The sequence below is a fragment of the Xiphophorus maculatus genome, chromosome 4, assembly GCF_002775205.1.
Source record: "Xiphophorus maculatus strain JP 163 A chromosome 4, X_maculatus-5.0-male, whole genome shotgun sequence".
Classification (NCBI taxonomy): domain Eukaryota; kingdom Metazoa; phylum Chordata; class Actinopteri; order Cyprinodontiformes; family Poeciliidae; genus Xiphophorus; species Xiphophorus maculatus.
The window spans coordinates 33,160,072-33,183,107 of NC_036446.1; the positions used below are offsets into that span (position 1 = coordinate 33,160,072).

Here is a 23,036-nt window from a genome sequence, read left to right on the forward strand (position 1 = left end):
TGCCGTTTCATTTCTTCTTGGACATAAACTTATTGGCATAAATCATTTCTTTCCTTTGGACAGATCCGTCTTCATCCACTAGAGGGCAGTAGAATACGAGATATGCATTGAATTTGTTTTCAAAACTTTATTTGGTAAAAACTTCAGATTCACACAATGCAATGACATTTAAACATAAGAGCAAATCCTGACTTTTTTCTAGAAACAGCCCTTTTTGTCAGGCACAAAAGTTGGTGACAGAATTCTATTGATAAGGCACAAAATAAAGCTCAAAGTAAAACAGCACTCTTATGAAATTTAAGAATCACATAGTTTGGCATTGTTCTGTAGGCCTCAGGTGAACATATGCAACTGTTAGCCAACCTGAAAGTTAAAAAAGAAGTTGCCTCCATGGACTCAGCTGGACTCCTGCTGACATCAATATGGAAATGATTAGTTCTTATTTTTTGCTTTAAATTGAAAATGATTCAGTTGTCAGACAGACTGGTAGGTTTTATTCAACCACACTGATTTGATTGGATTGATTTTAACCCAGTCATCAGGCGTTATCAGAGAAACTCATTTCTCTGATATTTAATCAACATCAGACATTCTGACCTCAGAGCTCTGAAAGACACAGTCATGGCCAAAAAACAAAAGAGGTGTTCAGTCAGATGATATTAATGAAAAAGCTAATGTCCTGGAATCCATGACACAAGTTCACATTTGTAGTATTTGTATTATAGCTCATCAAGCAGAGGAAACATCCATACATTCAGTCTGGAAAACAAACGTTCTGTAGATGTGCAAAACTGGTAGAGGCTGGAATTGCAGCAAAACATAAGTATTGACTCAAGGGAACTGAATACAAATGTACATCACACTTCAGATATTGTTGCATGAAATCCTAACATTAAAGTATTGTGTTTTGGGGGCACATGTAGAACAATCAAGTAGCTATGTTACCTTCAGTTGTTAAAAAAATACATATCAAATATGACGTAAAGGAAAATTGGCTTCATAATTTAATGCTTTGAAATTGGGCCTCTGTCTCTTTGAAACCTCTGCCTTCAGGAAGTCATCACAACATGGCTGCTCTATTAACCCTTTAACAACATTATTACCTCAGTGTTTAACTAAGAAGAAGCTCATATAATGAGCTCAGGCCGAGCTCCTTATATCAGCTTTTCAGCAGATGCACAGTTGAACCAGGTGTTTGCTAATTTTTGCTGGCTAGTTTGAAGGAGCTGAGTAGAGCAGTAGTGGCAGAGGGCTGCTCTGTGAGGAAGCTTGTAAATCGCAGCTCTGAGGAGGAGCTGTACCGCTAGGTCCACCCACACGTTTTGACCTGCTGAATGGTTGCCATGGAGATGAAAGGATTTCTCAAACATGCATGAAAGAATCAAGACAACACTCCAGGTGTGTTTATGGTGAGGGAATAACATTACAACATGATGTGAAGCTTAAGAAAAGTAAATTTACATAATACTGCCCCTTTAAATAAGGTCTGTGTGGGAATGACAAAATGTAGTGGCAATACACTAAAAGGCCCTCCAGTAACAGACTGGCACTGTGTGTTTATGTGTGTGTGTGTGTGTGTGTGTGTGTGTGTGTGTGTGTGTGTAGGTGTGTGTGTGTGTGTGTGTGTGTGTGTGTGTGTGTGTGGAGGATGTGATCTGGCTCTATCAGAATCAGGTCAGCCTGATCTGCAGTATTAAAATGGACCTAATGTTCCACTTGGTGTTCTGTAGAACGAAGAAGAAACTGAAAAACAGGATCAGTGTCAAACTGGATCACAGTGCTTCTGGAAACCTTTAACATAACCAAACCAACATCACTGTGAAAGTATTTTCTCTCAGTTTACTGACTACAATGCAACTCTGCACATGAAACCTACCCAGAGTTCAAAGCTTCAGCTAATCTCCAAACCAGTGGAGTGAATCACTGAAACCAAAGCCTGAAACACACAACTTGCGAATTAATTTGTATCTCAAGACAACTGGACACCCGCTGCAACATGTCTGGATCTAATTCATCGGTCATCACCTCACCTGTCACACTTTAGCGATATATTTAGTTCTTCTCATTTAAAATATTCAGAACCTTATGAACTGAACTGTTTATTGTTGGAGGGAGGATCTGCTCGACCCTGATCTAATAATGCGTTGCCATTTCGTACCTCAGTTATCTACTTTAACAATTTGTCTTTATAGTTGAAATATTTTTAATGAATGAAGATGAGAAATAATTATAAAACTGTAATTTGTGACATTCTATTTCTTATAATTGTGAGTTTGTGACCTCTGATCATAACCCTGACCTGGTAGGTATTATTTATTAAAGTCATATAAATATGATGCATGGCCTCATTTACAAAATGAGAATCCCAAGTCAGAAACAAGCAAAATTACAAAGGAGCAGCTGGTGTGAGGTGGTAGCAGGGTGCAGCAGGGGCTTATGGGTAACGGGAACACTTTCCTTCCTTAAGCATCACCAACACTTAAACGACGACACACTGATTAAATTCACAATACATGTGCAAATAAACAGCAAAACTGATCAGACATTATTTGCTTAATAAATCACCAATTTATGAATAGTACGCCATTAAAACTCCAATTCACAGCATAAAGCAAACAATGTTCACGTTGGAAACAACAGAATCAGAGTATGTGAAAACGTTTAAGGCTGCAGGTGGAAAAGCAGCAGTGCTTCACATTACTCAGAGGTCAGAGGTCACTGGTTTCCCTGGTTCTCTAACGTTCAGCTGTTTTCAGCACATTTCTTACAGCATCAAGTCAAAACGTGACAGTGAGCCCATCAGGTCTGGCTTCAGGCTTTGGGTTCGTGGATCAGAACCACCACACAACGTCTGGAGGCTGATGTCAAGAGACGTCAGTTAGTCTGACTGCTCTTCTCTAAGGTTAACGTCACTTTCTAATCCAGCCATGAGCAAAAGGCAGCAGCGACACGTAAACAGTGCAGCTCTGGGATTCCAGTTTAGCTGAGTGGTGAAAAAAAGTGGAGCTAAAAATGAGATATGGCATAAAATTATTAGGGGGGAATTTTCCAGCAGAGCTGCAGTTAGAGTTATTTTTATTAAAAAAGGTGTAAAAATAGGCATTCTTTAAGCAAATAGAAAAACACACAAGCAAACAGTGACTAATAGAGAAATATTTCTAGATGGACATTAAAGAAATGCTTTAGGACAAAATAAAAAGAATGTGCAGTGCTTTAAAGGCTGTTCACACCAACAACCAGCTCCAGTGATTCCACTGGAAACTATTATTTCAACATCAGAAAAGGCATAAAGACATCCAACAATGTTGGTTGATTTAAAACACAGCTAGAAAGGTCTAATATACGGCAGTGACATAACTGTTACAGTGTGCTGTTGACGGTCCACCTCTCTAATCGACCTTTCATGACCAGCAGAGTTCCTGTTCTTGGTGTGAGCAAACATTTATAGAATAAAAATAGAGTTGAGGTTTTTTTAAAAGCTGGTTCCATTGAACGTTTAAAGGCAGTCAGGAGAAAACTCTGATAAAACCCGTCAGAACGGACCAACAACCTGAAGCTACTTTGAGTTAGCAGCAGCTTAAACGCCATATCTCTGGTACGCGTGTTGCTACATACGGTGTGTAGAGGTGAAAAGCTCAGACGGCAGACATTAAAATAATCTATCTGCAGTGTTGCTTGTCTATGTTAAAAAAAACACGTCAGTATATGTGCAAAACACAAACACTAACAATTATCTACATCAGGTAAAACACTGACTGCTCAAAACTTCTCAATAGAACCCATCTTCAAAAAAATCTGAATTATCCCTTTAGAAACAGACTATTGTATCGTCTGTGAAGTATTTCTCAAAAGTGACCTGGGAGTTCTCTATTTAGACATAAACATGTTATTTCAATCACAGTCCCTGTAAGATGATTCTAGAAAACAGCTGTGGGTGTTAGGAAACAAAGCCCACACATACAAAAAATGTTTTTTTATAAATAAGAGGGATTATTCCTCCTGAGATGACATGTAACAAACAGCTGAAGTGTTGGCGTTCTCTGTGAGCAACTTGTGTAATAAATTTTTTGAAGCCAACAAGTGCAGAATGATTGTGTGAAACACTCCCAGACCAACGACCCGGACTCTCGGTACCGGCGGCTCAGGCTGCCAGTCCAAACCATGAGCCTCATCACAGTGTGAGGACAAACACGACGCAGCTTTAAAGCAATGAGGCATTACTAGAGTTATGTGCAAAAAAGACTTTTCCCTCTCACTAGGATATAAAGCATGTAAATAAAATGAAAAAATGTACACTGTACAATACATCTTTTTTTGATTTGAAGTGAGAGTAAGAAAGTGTAAAAATGCAGGCCCTGTGTGGAGGCTAAAACTGTTCAGACAGCAGCTCAACCAGCCGCTGAGATACAGACTCCTTACTGGTCCGCAAGGTGAGGCGGTACATCTGGAAGAAACAGAAATGAATCAGCCAGTTAGCATCTGTATGATGGTCCCAACGGGAATGTTCATTCAGTTCAAATCTGCTGATTTCTGTAGCATCTATTTGCTACAAATGTCATGACAAGGCACTTTATGAGATAATCAGATCCAATTCAATGGACATGATGACACCTGCCAGTCAATCCATCTGCCTCTTGATCCCAGCTTCACCCAGAGCATTTAGAGCGCAGGATCAAGTTAATTTAAAAAATCCAAACAGTTTGGAAAAAATGAAAAGATGGAGAAATGGCAGCAGCTGAACACTACGACATGTAACCGCAAGTAAATCTACAGATTTTTGTCATCATTACATTTTATACTTAAATCAAAGACTAATGCATCACGCTGGGTCCAGAACTATAAATGTGAGCTGTGGCTGCAAATAGGAACAGTTTCTTTTCAAAGCAGTAACTTTTCAGACAGGTGGTACAAATATCCACACACAGCCTGTTACACTGTTACGTGTGGAAGCCGGTCACAGCAGGTCCCACACTGTACTGACAACACCTGTGAGTTCAGAGTCATCTTGTCATCCCTTGTACTATTCACATTTTGACATGTTACAACCTCAAACATCAAAGCAATTTAAAGGGATTGTGTGTGACTGACCAACAAGGTAGTGCACAATTATAAAACATGGAATTTTGTTCATTTGTAAACCATGTGTCATTTTCTTTCCAATTCAATTCTGTCACCTTCTGGAAAACAATAAAACACATTGTGCAAAGCACAGCCTTTATTTCAGCGCATGTGTGTGTTTACCTGTGCTTGTGTGTTGGGCTCCAGCCTGAGCAGGCAGCCCACCTGAGTGGTCTTAGTGTGGATGATTCCAGCTCCAACGAAGTTCGCCGGATTAGGATCCACACCGTCCAACAGAGCTACACCGAAACCCAACAGCTGGAGGAGTGAAAGCAACAGAACACAGAGAAGTAAGTTAATAAGATTCATAAAAACACCAAGGGAACAACAGCAACATAAAGCTAAAGTCAGATTACATGTTTATTGAGTCGTGGCTAACACTGAGTTCAGTCACAGATGGTCCTAAATGTCCACACTGACACAAGGGTTCACTGATTACCTTGGCTTTGGAAACATCTGTGTCCATCTGGTTTTTGGCTTTGAAGATTTTCTGTACCTCTTGTTGAGGACTGATGACACCAAACACAAAAAAATATCAACTTTGAAATAAAGACAGAGACAGATAGAAAGAACCATCAAGTACAAGAGCTGTTATATGAACCTTTTCCGACATACAACTTTTCACATTAATCTGATGTCAACTGATACTTCTGGCTTTAAAACTAACTAGTTGAAATTACTTTAATTAAAGTAAAGTCAGGCTTACGCTCCAAGCTGCTTCCAGCGCTGGAAGAAGTCTTGGGACGTCATCTCCGTGGGCTGGAAGAACTTATTCAGCATCACAGGGAGTTTGACTGCGATGTTCTGCAGTGTTCCACCATATCTGCACATATAGCATGAAGTTTGCATGTAAGTAGCTCAATAACAGAGTCAAGACATAAAACAACAGACCTGTACCGTCTTACCAACCTGAACTGAATGTTGAGTATAGGAGCATCTGAGAAATCAGACACACACTCGATGTTGAGGATCTGCTGGACCTGAGCTCCAGCCTCAATAAGCGGGTCTACTGGCTTTTCCTGGACATTCAGCTGTAAAGCTGCTGGTCAAGGATTCCACAGATACTCACAGAACGAACAGCAGGAAGGAACAGCAGGAATGAACAGCAGGAATGAACAGCAGGAATGAACAGCTCAAAGATTCACTAAAACCAAAGAAAAACATTCACCCAGCAGGATTTAACAAAGCAAACCGCTATGTTCCTCCCATTAGATAATCACTGCATCTAACTGAAATAGAGTCATTGTTGTTAAAAACAACAAGACAAACAGCAGGTCCTGTTCCAGCACTGAAACCATCTCAGGAGATTACTGGTCCCTTGGCTGGGCAGCTGTGGAGCAGAGCAGAGGATATGAGAGTCGAGGACGTCGTTACTGCTCACTGATGTGGAGAAGCTCAGGAACTGTGTGGAGGTCTTGTTGCCATAGAACACATACATGCGACCTGCAGGGAGACAGAAAGTAAAACATTTCATTCACTCTCCTCCAAACACATTTCAATCTTTCACATAAACTTGTCATCTTAAACAAGAGTTTAACAGAGACATGAACAGTGCAGAGGCTCACCCAGGTTCTGCCGGTACTCAGACTTCAGCCCAATCTGGAGAAGCTGGTTCTCGTAGATAATACCATTGTTTTTGCACACAAACCTGAAATATTAACAATTAGCAAATTGTTAATATTTGTAACAGTGCTCAGTTATTCATATGGTAAGTTGTCTTCTGTCAAAGATAAATCTAATGGTCCATATGGAAGAGCTGTTCATTTATTGTATTGCTTCTCATTTATCATGGTAGATGACTTTGACTTATTGTTGTCACAATAAATTCCAACTAAATAATGATTTAAAGAAAACCAAACTGTCCTAATTGTCAGGATTGTTAATTTAACTATTTTCTTCACTGTACCAATTAATATTAATAAATTTGAAAATATGATTGAAGAGGCAGTATTATGTTTTTCAGTCACATAATACTGCCGACAATCAGGTAACTATGTAACCTTCAGTTGTTATGCTGTACATATCAAATATGACTTAAAAGAAATTTGGCTTTTTCAATTAATGCCTTGAAATTGGTCCTCTGTCTCTTTAAAAACTCCTGCTCTTTCTGAAACTCCACTACAGGAAGTCATCACAACATGGCTCCATTAACACACTGACGATGTTTTCACTAGCAATGCACTGAGAAGTAGCTCTTATAATGAGCCCAGCAGATGTGCAGTTACACCAGGTGTTTGCTAATTGCTGCTGGCTAGTCTGAAGGAGCTGAGTGAGGGACGTGCGGGAGGACTGCTCTGTGAGGCTGAAGCTTGGAAACTGCAGCTCTGAGGAGAAGCAGCACCTTGGAGGCGGGGCTAGGTCCACCCAGGCGTTTTGCACAGCTGAATGGTTGCCATGGAGATTAAAGGATTTCTCAAACATGCATGAAAGAATCAAGACAACACTGTGGATATGTTTATGCTGAGGGAATTTACATCATGATGTGAAGTTACTAAAGTCCAGTTGACATAATACAGTACTGCCCCTTTAAATAAGCCTCCTGTGTGCAGCGTAATGATACGCTTCAGTCACTTCTTCATGTGACTGAAGAGGTGTATTACAATTTGGAATGTTTGTCAAAAGAAGTCATTGTATTAGTAGGGCTCTGATTGTTGTGCCATGCATTTACAGTCAATGAGTTACCTAAAAAAAAACTTAATAAATAGTTCTTATTGTCATGTTTAGCCCAGCGATACAGTAAGATAACTCTTCTTCTGCTTTGATCATTAACTAAAACAAGAACACTGACGGTTCACATTGAGTTTTCATTAGATGAGCTGTGGTTAGCGTCACCTGGGAAAGTGTTCGTCTGAGCCCTCTGTGGGTGCAGCGCTGCTGAAGTCAGAGAAGACGTCCACCAGCAGGCTGGCTCCTGAGGACGGGGCTGAGTTCACACTCAGGTCGTCAGTGAAGGTGTGGCTGGGAACCTGCAGGACAAACACCATCTGATCACTGTTCACACACTCTGATAAACATCCAGTAGATTCAGATTTTCTTTTTATGCACATCTCATCTTGTTACTTGTACTTGTGACAGTGCAATGACAATAAAGTTGAATTCTATTCTATTCTATTCTATGAATGTTTGTGCTCCCATCAGTTCAGAGGCTGTAGTGATTTGAACATGACTCTGGATCAGTTTGACACAGCTGTAGTTAGGAGCTCACATTTACTGTGCAAATGCCTCTCATAGTGTCCTTCAGCAGACGTTAGAGAGGCTTTTGTAAAACTATTTCAAACCGTTTCCTACGGTGGCCGACAGGTGCAAATGCGCAGCAAAAGAGAAAACATGCGAACAAAAAAGAAGACACCCCCGAATGAAATGCAGCAAACAAAAAGAGAGACGCAAACACCCCCGAATGAAATGCAGCAAATAAAAAGAGAGACGCAAACACCCCCGAATGAAATGCAGCAAACAAAAAGTGTTGAAAACGGAAGTGCTCCAGACCACTAGGGGGAGTCAAAGAAAATAGTATTCATTTCTATGGGACCAGATGCAAGATTCAGAGAAAGAAATTTGAAAGAAAGTAAAGGTATCTCTCTGAATCTTGCATCTGGAAAGTGTGATTATTGTGAGAAGTCTGAAACAATAGAGCATGTTATTTTAGAGTGTTGTAAGTATGAAGAAGAGAGAAGATGCATGCTGAGAGAGTGTGTAGGTATTAAAGAAAGGTTTAATTTAATAGAATTTTTGAAGAGAGATTTCGGGAGTAGACATATTCAAATAATTATTCGGTATCTTAAAAAAACAAAGCTATTTCATAGGATATGAGTAGAGCAAGTTGGGTGTGAATGTGTAAAGAATATCAAAGAGGGGTATATAAAGTTATAAGCAAGTTGGATAATATAAGCAGGTGTGTATGTGTGGGGGTATGTTTAATCAGGAGTTAATGGAGGGAAAAGGTAGAAAGTGAAAGTTTATAGACCATCTCGAACCACACTCCATACTGGTAAGTGGCGGTAATGCTACTGTAAGTTTGTTGCCAACCGCCAATAAATACCAAGAAGAAGAAGAAGAAGAATCTTGCATCTGGTCCCATAGAAATGAATACTATTTTCTTTGACTCCCCCTAGTGGTCTGGAGCACTTCCGTTTTCAACACTTTTTATTTGCTGCATTTCATTCGGGGGTGTTTGCGTCTCTCTTTTTATTTGCTGCATTTCATTCGGGGGTGTCTTCTTTTTTGTTTGCATGTTTTCTCTTTTGCTGCGCATTTGCACCTGTCGGCCACCGTAGTTTCCAAATCAGTTTCTGGGGCATCTTTAAAAGTGTTTTTTTTTCCAAGATGTTTTAGCTGCATGCAGTCACATTCAGTAAATTACAACAGGTGTTCCACTGAGGCTCGTTAGTCAGACCTTTAGGAAAAAACAACTTTCAGGCAGGACTGGACAACAGATCAAAAACAATGCATATCGCAACAGACACATCATTAATATCAATAGATAACACATCTGATAGAATTTTCAATAATTTCACTGAACTCCGATTCAGAACCACACAGCATTCTGGGAGATGTAGGCAGAGGAAAGACTTTAGCTGCTCAGTCTCTCACAGCCAGATAAGAAAGTCCCTCTGTCTCTCTGACTGTGTCTGGTCCTCTTTCCCCTTTCCAAGACACGTCTCCCTGAATCAATATTCAGGGAATAGAATTCTATTGTTCTGTTCTATTCTAGTTTTCCACCATAATTTTTTTTCTTTGTACATGTGACCTTACTGTATTTCCAGTTATCAGATTTTTCCATTTTGAGGAACCCACACATGCACAGAGAGAACATGCAACTTCATGCATAAAGAGCCCAGGCTGGAATTCAAACCCAGGACCTTCTTGTTGCTAGGCAACAAAGGACAACTGCTCCTCCATGCAGATGGCAGCACTGGGACAAAATGCAAACTGCACTGAAAATGTAAACATGTCATGTACCATGGTTCTGGTGGGGAGCATGGTGGCGCTAGAGGAGGGGTGGGGTCTGTCTGTGGAAATGAGCTCTTCCAACAGAAACTGAGGAGGCTGAGGCACAGAAAAGAAGAGGAGAGGAGCAGAATAACGGGAAGGTAGAGACTGAGAAAACAGAGGAGAACGGTGGAAACCCAGGAGGAGGACAGGACAAAAACCCCATGGATTCAGATGAAGCATCTACATTCTTCTGATTTAGTCATGATGCTACCTTGCTGGCCACTTCGGCATCCTCAGCGTGTTCGGTGCTGCCGTTGACATTCTTTCGGGAATCGTCCATGTCGGGCAGTTTGCTGGAGCCCTTCTTCTTCTTCAGCTTGGCCAGGATGGACGACTCTCTCTCTGGGAACGGAGGCATTTCTTCTAACACGGTGGCCTGGGGGCAGAGAGAAAACCATGCTAAAGCCACAGGAACTGGAAAACAAATGCTCTGCCTGCAACCTGAGGAAACTTTGGAAACTTCATGTTTATTTGGAAACTTAAAAGCTTTTCAGCAAAACTGAGTTCCATTAAATCAAGAATTAAAACCCACCTTTTACAAATGACTTTTGATTAGTAGTAAATGGAACATTGATCTTATGTGTATTTGCTTGATGATTTTGATGATGGCATTTGACAACATGTAATTTTTGTTGCTTGTTTCAGAACTGATGACTGTATGATGTTTTTATGATGTAAAGCACTCTGAACGGCTTTGTTGCTGAGATGCTCTACACACTTAAAGCTGACCTGACTTCATTTTCCTGAAGAGGACTGTGAGCAACAGATGACCTCACGATGTGCTCAGGTTGTGGCATGCTGACAAACTTCTACCAAAGTTTGGAGTTTGAAACTGAATCAAAAAATATGCATCAATAAAGTCTCAGTATAAGAGTGTTCACATGAATTAAACTAGTTTATTTCAGCTATATTTTAAAAATATGTATTTTGTCTCTTTTTTATTACTGAATTCAACATGTGAGCCTAATTGTACCAGATAAATGTCAAAAGTGGGAAAAGTTATAAAATGATTTGTTGTCTAATTTTTTCAGACATCCGTGATATTTTAACAGGGTTTTGTTCACATTGCAGAGAAACTGAAGTAAATTCACACTATGCTGCTGAAGCCCTAATAAAACAGAGAAACATCCACCCTCACTGTACCCAGGCTCTGCTTAAAGCTTCAGGCCCATTCAAAGTCCGGGTAGCTGAATGGTGTGCTGACCAGTATGTCGGTGCTGGCGATGCAGCTGAGCCTCAGGTACTCCACTGCCCTCTGCTGGAGCTCCACGTCGGCGTTGCGAAGCTGGCTGTCTGAGCGGAGGACATCTTGGATTGTGCCTTTCACCTCCGGGAACAAGTTGATGAACTTGATGTACGCGGAGAGCAGCAGGGCCCGGGTCGGCACCGAGCACAGGTGGAACTTGGAGTGAAGCAGGTTGAACTGGACCAGAGGGCTGCAGAGGAACAGGTCATGAAGAGCTGAACCTTCAAAGATTACAAACATCTGGTCAGAAGCATTGTCAGTTTTCAGCACCTGGAGCGAGGGTCACCAGCAATCAGGTTTCCGAACTCTCCCAGAATGTAACCACCCACTTTCACCAGATTCTCATGGCAGGCTGGAGCCTGGAGGGCCTGCACACATTCACATGGAGAGGAACAACAGCTTCTGTCAGGTAAGAAAAACCACACACTAACCCAAACTGCGTATTCAACTGAAGATCCAACGTTGGTCTAATCAGATCTAATAAAACCTGAATTCAGCAAGCACTATGTTCTGTTGGACAGCGATTTTTACCTTTATGCAGTTTGTTCACTTCTTAAGTGTTTGGTGCCAATCTACCTTTAAAATGGTGGATTCAATTCATTTTAAGAAGAAATGCACAAATCAGCCAGATGTTGCTGACATAGCTATATGATCGGTGATGAACAGGTAAAATAATAAAAAATCTGATTTTATTTGAATTAATTTGGTTAGTCAGCCCTCAGATGTTTGACTATTTTATTGCTTTACAAATCAATCGTGGTCAGCAAAATTTTGCTTTTTTGTCAAAAAAAAAAAATCAAAAACTTCTTTAATGTCACAGTGAAAACTATTGTCATCAAAATAATGACAAAAATATTTTACACCCCTACGCTATTAAGTATTAAAACAGTATCAAATAACCTAATGGCATAATCTTTCTTTTATTATAACATTAGAAGTCTTGGTCTGATTTAACTTCAGACCAAGACTTACTTCAGTTTGCAAACTTCTGGTTTGAACTGTACTTATGATAATACATATGACTATTCTAACAATGATGATATTGATTATCATTAATCCACACTTTACTGACATTTTCTTTTGGCTTCAGGCTGAATCCAGAAAGAATTCAAAGCGCTTCACTTTTTCCAAGTTTAGTTATGTTACAGTCTTGTTCCAAATTATACTTAATAAATCTCTTTCCTCAAGCTTTTAGTGGAAATATTGAATCAATAATTCAGATTATATTATTAGACACCTACTATTTAGTAAAACAGGATTTGATAATACAATTTTTAAATAATGTTTATATGTAGATTTTTTCCCCCTTTATATCTGGGAGCGCCCCCTATGGACCACCCTCCTCTGGAGGACGCATAGAAAAACACAAGTGAAGTGAATGTTATTAGTGACGACATGAATCAGTTCCCACCTCAAACACGGTCTTGGCAGCGTAGCCTTGGACGTCGTCCCGGTTGATGACGATCTGGATGACGCGGTACCACACCTCCTCGCTCACGTAGTCGCCGGCGATGCGGATCAGGTTGAGGATGGTGTCCACGTACCAGGTGTAGTCCACCGCATACTTCTCGGCCAGGATGGCCACCTTCAGCACCTGTGGGTAACAGCGCAGTGGCTGAGGAGAACATCTTACGCCGAGACTCAAAGCTGAGCATGTGTGTGTTGACGACCTACAATCTCCTCTCTGATTGAGTAGTCTGCCGTCTCCAAGTAGCTCAGCATCTCCGCTACAATCTGCTTGGAGTTGCTGCGGTCACACATGGCGTAGAGAAGGTCAACGGCCCGCTGGCGCACGCTCACATCTCTCTCAGTCTGCACAGACACACCAAGCAGAGACTTCAACCGGACGGTATGACAACCATATGACTTTAAGAAAGAAACATGATTGGCCAGTAAATTAAAAGGGGCAGTATTGTGTGTTTTCCAGGCACATAGTGCTGTTTTATAGCACAATTATGTAACCATTTTATCTTCAGTTGTCAAATACGCCTTAAAAAATTTACTTCATAATTTAAAGCCTTGAAATTGGGCCTCTGTCTCTTTAAGAAACTCCTCCTCTTTCTGAAACTCCACAGGATGTCATAACAACATGGCTCCTCTATTAACCCTTTAACAACACTTTTACCAGTGTTGAACTGAAATGTAGTTCCTGCAATGAGCTCAGCAAATCCACAGATCCACCAGCTGTTTGCTAATTGCTGCTGGCTAGTCTGAAGGAGCTGAGTGGGGGAGTCGCGGGGGAAAGTCGCTCTGTGAGGCAGAAGCTCAGAAAGTTGGAAACTACTGCTCTGAAGAGGAGCTGCGCCTTGAAGGTGGCGCTGGTTCACCTGGGTGTATTTCACAGCAGAATAGTTGCCATGGAGATTAAAGGATTTTCAAACATGGATGAAAGAATAAAGGCAACACTCCATGTATGTTTTTGATGAGGGAACAACAATATAACATAATGTAAAGCTCAAAAAAGTTGAAACACCACCATCTCCAAAACCAACTGCAATAAACAGAACTTTGAAAACTGTTGTGTTCTCTCTTTACTGTCTTTGCAGACAAATCGAAGGTTCTTCCAGTCATTACTGCAGCTGAAGGTCTGAGAATTCAAAAAGTCTCCCAGTATAAATATTTAGGCCTTTGAATTGATGATTCTTTGTCTTCTACTTTCCATATTCCATATTCTGATGAAGAAACTGAGATTAAAATTGGGACTTTAAATCAGGATCAGATCTTATCTATCTGGTTGATGCTACTTTTATGTCTGTGTTGGACTATGGAGACATTTTATCACTGCATACTTCTCTTATGTCTTTCTTCATTGGATACAGTTCGTCATGGAGCCTTAAGATTTTTGACATGGTTTCAAGGTTTTATCCATCATTGCACATTATATAACTGGGTTGGATGAACAGACCTGGCCACTCGACTCCTCCATTATAAGACCACACTAGGACTTCTACATTCATATGTGTTGAGAAACAGAGAAAGTCCACCAGAGAATACTATCTTCATTGTGAGAACTTTTTTTTACTTTCGGTGCCTAAAGTCAGAACTGAACTTACATCCATGTTCTTGGAACCAGTTGCAGTACTACATGAACTTAAAGGTGATGTTGTCACTAAATGTTTTTAAGGTTGTTCTTACTGATTTTGAGAAGAACTCATTTATCTATAAATGTGTTTTTATTGTTTTTCTAAGGTTTTATCAGCTCTAGTAGTCTTTATTTGAGAGTAGTCAGACAGGAAAGCAGGTTGTGAGAGAAAAGGAAGACGAAGACAAAGGTCATCAGGTCAGGACTGGAACCTGAGGCCTCCATATGTAGGTCACATGCTCTACCCCTTCATTGTTCATAACTCTCTAAACTTGAGTAAATACATTAGAGTTCATTTTCATTCCAAACAGGTTTAAAGAACACAGTATTGATCCACATCAATATAATGGCACTTTATCATTTCAACCACTTCTTATTACTGTCCATATTAATTATTTATAATGCCCAATAGTCCATGATCTCCAATCATTCAGTAATCGGAATCTTAGTCTCATGTTTCATCCAGATTATTGCAGAGCTTCTAAGTAGAGTTCATTTGGCTTGTTAAATGATTTACTTATTCTGTTAGCTTGATGGATTCTTATTGATTCTGTCTCACTGTACAGTAAACAAGGAGTAAATACAGGTATATAAGAAAAAATGTAAATATTGTGAAAATGTTCAGTATTTCAGAAAGTAAATCTCATACATCATGTAGATTCACTGCACATGGAGCCTTTCTTTCTTGTAATTCTGATGATTATGACTTTCAAATAATAGAAAACCAAAATGGAGTGGTATAGAAAATTTGAATATTAGATAAATTAAAAAAACTGAGCTTCTGAAAAGTATATTCATTTCTATGGACTCAATACTCGGTCGTTCTTTTTCTTGCATGAATTACTGCATGAATGCAGCGTGGAACATTCCTGCTTTCCATCCCTAACAGGCATGGAGATGTCCACAGTGATGGGGTCGTCACATTTCCTACCAGAGGTCCAGAAACTCACCTTTAGGGCATTGATGACAGTTTCGATGTGCGTCTTCACGGCTTCGTGGGAGAACTCGGAGCTGGCCAGCGTGCACATGCTCTCCAAGGCCAGGTAACGGAGGTTAGTTTCTCTGTGCTGCAGGAACTGGCCCAGCTGGTTGCAGGCTCGTACCAACAGATTGGGTTCACTGAGGGAAAACGCACAACAACAACAGGAAGTACTCAGATCCCCATTCACTGAGTTCACAATCCGACACTAATATACAACATACTAATATACACTTTGCTCTTACTGCAGCAAAGTGCAATACGAGCACCGGGTGAGTCTGATACATTGTAGGGCTTAGGATAGAGCATAACGGAGTGGCATGGGGTTCTATCTGTCCAGGTGTAATACTCTCACTCATCTATAGTTAGACCAGCAACATTTGTACTATATTGTGGCGTCACCGACTTGCAGGATTCAGTAATCAACATGTAGAGACAGCATTGTTAAACATCTCAGTTCTTCCTAGGTAACTGAGCTGGTTAAGAAGCAGAAAGTGACCAACCTGTCATGGTGGATGATGAGGGCAATGGCTTCAAACAGAACAGCGTTTTTTGCATTGGAATGCTGCACCTTCTTGGACTTGGGCGGCTCCTGGGCTTTATTAAGGATGGTCTCCAGACACTCGGTCAGACGACTTCGCAGTGATGTGTCCTCTGCAACAGCCAGTCGCATTGCTTTCCTCTTAAAGATACACTTTATAGCACACACAAGTGATTTCAAATTCCAACATGTCTGACTGCTTTATGTGGGGCTGATTACCACAAGAACTCCAATAGAAAGGTAATGTTCTTAGGCAAGTTACCACGCATGCATAGCAACTGTTAGGTTATTTTTAACAAAACGTAAGTTTTATCCCAATAATTCATTGATTTATGGTAGCATACCAGGTGGAGGGTAGCACTGCAGCAAGCGCAGCAGTTTGACAGACAACCACGGCGCAGCAACAAAGTAGTATGTATAGTCCTGCAGGTCGATGGATGCAGAGGTCACAATCTGTGAGACAGGAAGTTGGAGATGGTGAAGTTAGGCCTAAGATGGAGCAGAGCGCCATGAGGGCCATCAGAGCCGTACCCACCCTACTGAGCCTGGCCACAGCCAGGGACACGGACGTCTTAAAGTCGTCTGGACTCTTCTGGGCCAGAGTGGTGATGAGGCTGGTGGCTGCTGTGACTACTCCCTGAGAACAGGAACACACACACACCAACACACTACTTTGTGATACAGAAGGAGACTGTTTCTTTACACTTTTACTTTTTCTTACAACGGAAAAAAACTGGACACCTCAAAAAGTATATGTCTTTTAATAACACATTCTGATTTCACAGTAAATATGAATACATCAGTGAATGATGGAGGCAGGGCCACTGTAGAAAAGAAACAAAAATATAGTGGCCACAAAGAAGTACATTTATGCCAACAAAGTCTCTCCAGATGAATTTTACATATTATCACATTCTTACTATAATGGTATAAGTCATTTCATCCAAAAGGGATTTTTATGCCTGATACATTTATGGGAAAGAAAGAGATGGTGATTTTTTTTTAACCAAAATCTCTTTGGCACTTAGGCCATTATATTAGAAAGGTGACAATGTTTATGAGAAAAAAAATGATATTTTCTGATGTTAAAAGGCAAAACTTTTTAAAAACAAACAGAAAAGTTTCCATAATTAAAGGCATAAATTTACAATACTAAATCTAAGATGTGGTCAGACATTTGCGACAAAACAACCAAAAGTTTCTTAAAGTTTAATTGGTAAATACTGTAAAGTGTTTTTAGGTGCAAAGGGGATAGTTAGGTTTATGCTTATCTTTAAATATATAATTTAAGTTCAAAGTGCAATATGAAGTAATGCTCTTATTGTGAAGGAGCTAAAGGAAGTAATGTCCCAGTTCATCAGCTGCATTGACAAACTGAAACACTCAGACTGGCTCTAGCCAAAGGCTTTGTAATGTCGCTACATGCAGACCCTCGACTACACAGCTGCTGGTCCAAGACCTCTGACCGGCTTGTAACCAAGGTAACCAGGCAATCAGGATATTCCACAGCCTGCTTACGTTTGGCTGAATGTTAATCGACTTTAGTCATCAGAGAGCAAGTGGCTGACGTAAGGAGAAGTTTTGTTCCAGCATGTCGTGCAGACAGATACACATCTTCATAAAACCTTGTGTCTGGGACAATGTGTGTGTTTCACTTTCAAACCTTCTAGACTTTTAAATAGCACAGGCCCTAAACACAGCTGTAGTGATGTTCTGATTCTGAAGCAGTAAACTAGCACAGGTCTTACCAGGTGCTGATCATTGAGCAGGTGGACGACCCGTGCTGTCCACTCCCCCATAGGCACCAGGTCAGGAGAAGTCCTGTTGAGCCGCAGCAGACACAGCGCAGCGCTCTGCTTCACGCTGTCCATGGTGTCCCTGGAAACACAAATCATCTCTTCAACATGCCTTCATACTAACTCGGAGACAAGCACTGGAAAAGCTTATTTAGTCTGGTACATGATCTCCTCCAACAACTACTAACACCAACGTGGCAACCAACAACCTTCCAGGAAGAAAACCAGGGAGAAGAAATGTGTCTATGTGTCCTGCTGATTTGTAATCTTAATTTAACATTAAACATATTAAGGTGGGATTAAGGTCAAGCGCTCAACACATAGGAAGCAATGTCACTCACTCTACATTCATTTCCAATGGAACTTGTGTAGAACTAAAACAATTAATCAGTTTAATCCTGATGAACTGGTCACTGAAATAATCATCAATTAACTTAGTAATCGATTAATCGCTGACTGGCTTATACAGACACAGATGCAACTCTGATAAAAACCCTCTTTGTTTGTAAATATAATGTTTTATCCAAAACTCCTCAAGTTGCAGTTTAAGCTGCACCTGGCTCAAGTTCTCTAAATCGTCAGAATAATTTTTTACTAAAATAATCATTAGCAGCAGCCCACTGTGATGAAGTAAAAGTCGCTTACCCCTCCAGCCAAGCGACTGGTGAAATTCATGGACATGAAATTTCAACCTTGTACATGTAAACATGAACTCTGGCTAAAGATGCAACACAAAAGTTCAAAAATGTCCAACTTTTGTCGCTGTGTCGGGCTCACCAGGTGTCCAGCCCATCTCTCTGTGTGATACACACTGCTACTGTTCTATAACACATGGCATTTTGCATCTAGGTCAAAATGTTGGATTTTGGTTTTTGTCTGATTAGAGCGTCTGCTTCCAAATATGTACCTTATCTAACACATGACTTGAGGCAAACTGCAAACAGGATTTCTACAGGCCTGTGGAGAGCAGGAGAACCGGTGCCTTCACCAGGTTATCACGCCACTGGAGCGACAGACAGACTGAACAGAGTAAACTGACAAACTACAGGTCTTAGACATCTCATAAACTTTATCCCAGAGCTGTCTGCTGTGAGATTTGTCTTTTAGAATGTTGTAACGTTGAATCAGCCAGAAAACTCTTTCTAGCATCAAACCAGAAAAAGCAAGTGTGAAAGACTAGAATATTAATATCAGTTTTTGTGTATGAATGAATCATTTTGTACGAACCCTGCCACCAAGATTCTGGGAATCTCCGAAGCAAAAGCCTCGGCCATCTCTCTGCTCCCCACGTTAGCGATGCAGTGCAGGGCCAGGTTCATGAAGGTCGAGTTGCGGCTGGCGAGGTCGTTCTTGATGGCGTTGTTGATCAGACGGATGAGGTCACTGTTGGAGTTCACCAGCACGGAGATGAACAAGTAACCCTGAAAAAGCAGGAAGTAGCACCAGATGACAGATACCTGAATGAGTCAAAACATTCTGAAAATCCTCTTCGTCTTCATTTGTCCTGATTGTGGTTCCTAAACCAGCCGGACCTGCCACAGCAGATGGTGGGTTGATGCTGCTCAGTTGTTCAATCAGAGCTGAAACAGCAACAAGCATTCTACTGATGTAGGAAGAAAACATCTTAGGTTCATCTTGAAGGACTTATGAACTGCTGGACCTCTGAAGATGTTCTATGATGTTCTTTAACATTATTAGTGGATGATCTCACTATCACAGCTCTTTTCTAACCATTACACATCAAGTGTTCAATACATGTGAGGATGTGCTGTAGAATCAAATAGATATTTTTTAAATCAGCACCATGGACTCGGTCCTGGTCCAATAGCACCGCCAGAGGATGTGCTTCGATTTTGACATGTTAGAATGTTTGCTCCAGTCAGACTGAGCTGTGAGGTGAAAACAAACAATTAAAAGAAAGAAATACTTACAATTTGCTTTTCGGTGTATTTGTTGGAGCTAAGCAGGTTGACAGCCTCCATGTGTCCAAAGTCGATATCATGGCCCAGAAGGAAGATGAAGAGCAGTTTGCACACATATTTCTTTTTACTGTAGCCATCCAAAGCCTTGTCTCCTACCATAGCAACACAGAAAACATAAACTGATGTAAAGTGCCTTTGAAAAGTTAAATATTTCATTTTTGGAATGATCAATTATTAATTAACAAAGTATGAGAACATCATTATATTTCAAAAACAGCGATACACCCTGGTGGCTCAGGATATCAAAGCTTCAGCCTAAACCTAAGCTAACACAATCTTTTCACAACAGAGTGAATCCCTTCAGCTTGGAGCAGACTGTTGTACGACTTCCTGTTCCTCAGGGTTAGAGTGTTCCAACTGCTCACTTACCTTTAAATTTGGAACGGATGTTGGCTAGCTCTTTGTTTATCCTTTTCACTTCTGACTCCTTACTTTTACCTGCAAACAAAGAGCTTCAGTCAACCATAAACGTTTTTAAAAAATGAGACAGACTTCTTGTCTGCTCAGAATCTAATCTGAGTAAAATCTCTAGTTATAGATGAAGCATATGTCTGAGGTGGATTATTGCTCATATTGGGTTTAAAAACACATTGCTTACAAATACTGTTAAAAATCAACCTTAATTTAATTCTTTAACTGTTTAATAATAAAAGTAATGAAAATAACAATAATGAATGTAATAAAAGGTGCAGGGTAGAGCCGCTGTTTGCACTGATGCCTTACAGAAAGAGCCTTCTAGTTTTGATCCCCAGACTGTGGTCTTTCTGCGGTGTAGAGTCTGGATGTGTGTGCTCTCTGGGTACTAATGTTTCCTCCCACTCTTCTAAAACAGGACTGTTAGGTCACTCTAAATTTCTCAGTTTTATGCTTTTGATGAGTCGGTCCAGCTCTGTCTGTCATGGAACGTGATCTAGGTTAAGGGCAGCCATAGTAGACACTGGCTAATCTAACTTGCAAGGACAACTTAAAATATCAGGTTTGAAATCATTTTGTCATTGCTTGGAAACAACAGTGAAATCTTGTTGAACTGCAGAAGTGTGTGACACCAATGTGTGTCTCTCACTCTCATGCAAAGAGTGACAATGCCTCTTAAATAATTAACAACAGATCATGACAGGAAGGCTTCTTAATATTGTTTTTGCACTTAGTAAGGATAATACTGCCATGTCATATTTCCCTAACTCTGAGCAGCAAATCTATTTTACTTTTTTTTTTTATCAAAACATTTATTTTTTTCAATGGATACACTTGATAAAAAGTAATTATCTGATTTGGGGCACTTTTATAGTTTGAGGTTTGTAAAAACTAAATACTGAAAGATAAGCAAGAAATTTTTTAGTTCTTTTCAGTTGGGTTTTTTTTAAGCCTGTGTGTAAACTCAAGAATTTAACATCATTGGTGGATTTTTAGTAAAGCAGTGACTCATCTCTGCAACATTTAAATATGTTTACCATATCATTCATAATAATAATAATAATAAAGTTGTACTTTGCTATAAACACTTTATTGTTAGGCCAGTTCAAAAATTGTTCTATTGGACAGGCCATACTTGCAGCAAATCACCATGGTAACTAATGCGTTTTTGCTGATGTGAAACCAAATTCAGGAGCAGCTTGGCTTAATTAACTGTTTATGTTTTAGAAAACAGCTCATGATCTGAAGGTCTTTTTTATTCAATCTACCCCCAGAAAGAATTTAGAATTTTGTATTTATTTTGTTACTAGATGTGGATGCAACTTTTAACTACAATTTTTGAATGACAACATCTTTCCAAAAAAAGAAAAAAAAATCAACTATGTTTGTGTTAGACACTACTTGTAAAAGCTCTGACCCGACCCCGGTCAGAGTTTATAATCTCCGTCTTTAAATTGCCCAGTTTTATTTGCTTGTTAAGAATCAGCTCCAGGCAGCGGTTTGGTCCACGCCCTGTTAGCCACTTGGAGCTAACAGCTAACACTGCTGAGTAACGTACAAATACACAGCCCTCTATCTCAACGCGTAGTTTGCTTGTACAAACACTTGTTGAAATGACCTCGAACAGAAGACACCGAGCTGGCAGTGTCCACCTCAGTTACACTGGCTACTTTACATTAGCTTCATTCCGCAAAGGTTCAAAACAAACTTACAGTTCCTGATGTCTGAAATGAACACAGCCAAACCACGCATTCCATCCCCTTTAGAGACCGCGGGCATTTTGTTCACTCCGTTTTAATGCGAACTATTTCTGCGACTAAGAAGGATACCGCAGTTATGAGGAGCAACTTTGTTAAAGTTGTTGTGCTACACAGTTAGCAATACAAGCCCTGAATAACAGGAACCAGACTGACTGGCTGCGTTCCATTTAGCGCAGGCTACACCCCGCAGGGCTTCATTCCATACAAGTAGAATGTGACACTGTAGCTGCTACTATGCTACAAAGAGGCAAGTTTGACTGTGAGAATTTCCGGAAGAGCACAGGATACTTGTTTTTAAAATCTTCCTAATAATTTATCATTAAGGTTTAAGCTAGACAAACTTTCTTGTTATAACAATACATAAAACTTGTAACAAGAGTTTCTTGCTTTAGCGAGATGAGATCTAAATCTTGTTAAAACACCAGCGGGTCTTTGCTGAAATGACAAAAAATGCATCAGTAAAAAAGCAACACCTCACGAGATGCTAGAGTATCACCTAGAAAAAGGGTGTGAAGTTAGAGTCAGAGGGAGTCCCTTCATGTCTCTTTAAGAAATAATAAACTGTCAAAGAAATGTCATATCATCAGCTAAATAGAGCCCATCTATGTGTGTTTCAATCTCATTCTAAATCTGTTCTCAGAAGGTCTTGGAGGTTTAGAGAACATGAGTAAACATCAAGCATCGTAAAGACAAAGGCGACAGGTCAGGAAGTTGTGAAGAACTTTGGATCAGAGTTACATCATAATACAATTCTCCAAGTCCTTGGCATCTCATAGAACAGTGTGGAATCCATCATCCAACATGCAAACTATATTCACAACTGACAACCTACCGACATGTTCATCATTCCAAACTAGCAGGCCAGACTCAGAGAGCAGTAAGCAAACAAACAACCAACTTGTTTAATGCAACAGTTGTACTCAGGGTTGTGCTGGAGACAAGCAAGATTGATCTAATTTAGAAAGTGAGAATTTCCAAAATTCTCACATTGAAAACCTTCATAATTTACAGAGGTAAACTGAGTAGAGATCTCATTCAGCTCTCCATCCATTATGCAATTTGTTTGTTTTTATTTCAAAAATATGATAAAATCCATCTATCATGTTTCCCTGATCTTCACAACTCA

The 23,036-nt window shown here is 40.1% G+C and overlaps 1 protein-coding gene across 4 annotated transcripts; it reads right to left on the reverse strand.

The window, feature by feature from the left end:
• Positions 1-1,404: 1,404 nt before the first annotated feature.
• On the reverse strand, positions 1,405-22,075 carry LOC102231067 (AP-2 complex subunit alpha-2). 4 transcript variants are annotated; one of them, XM_014470104.2, is made up of 23 exons: positions 21,863-22,075; positions 20,106-20,174; positions 19,686-19,828; positions 18,982-19,175; positions 17,707-17,836; positions 16,494-16,595; positions 16,303-16,411; positions 15,921-16,071; positions 15,389-15,557; positions 13,031-13,168; positions 12,768-12,950; positions 11,627-11,724; positions 11,315-11,546; positions 10,322-10,486; positions 10,078-10,164; positions 7,951-8,084; positions 6,684-6,766; positions 6,472-6,561; positions 6,028-6,151; positions 5,825-5,941; positions 5,558-5,627; positions 5,242-5,376; positions 1,405-4,444 (listed from the first exon to the last, which is right to left on the reverse strand). In XM_014470104.2, the coding sequence occupies exons 1-23, from the start codon at positions 21,927-21,929 to the stop codon at positions 4,367-4,369; spliced, it is 2,868 nt and encodes a 955-aa protein (XP_014325590.1). In that variant the 5' UTR covers positions 21,930-22,075; the 3' UTR covers positions 1,405-4,366. The 4 variants fall into 4 exon arrangements, with proteins under 4 accessions (XP_014325590.1, XP_023187876.1, XP_023187875.1 ...); XM_023332108.1 differs by lacking the exon at positions 10,078-10,164; XM_023332107.1 differs by lacking the exon at positions 10,078-10,164 and having other exon boundaries at positions 7,951-8,102.
• Positions 22,076-23,036: the final 961 nt, after the last annotated feature.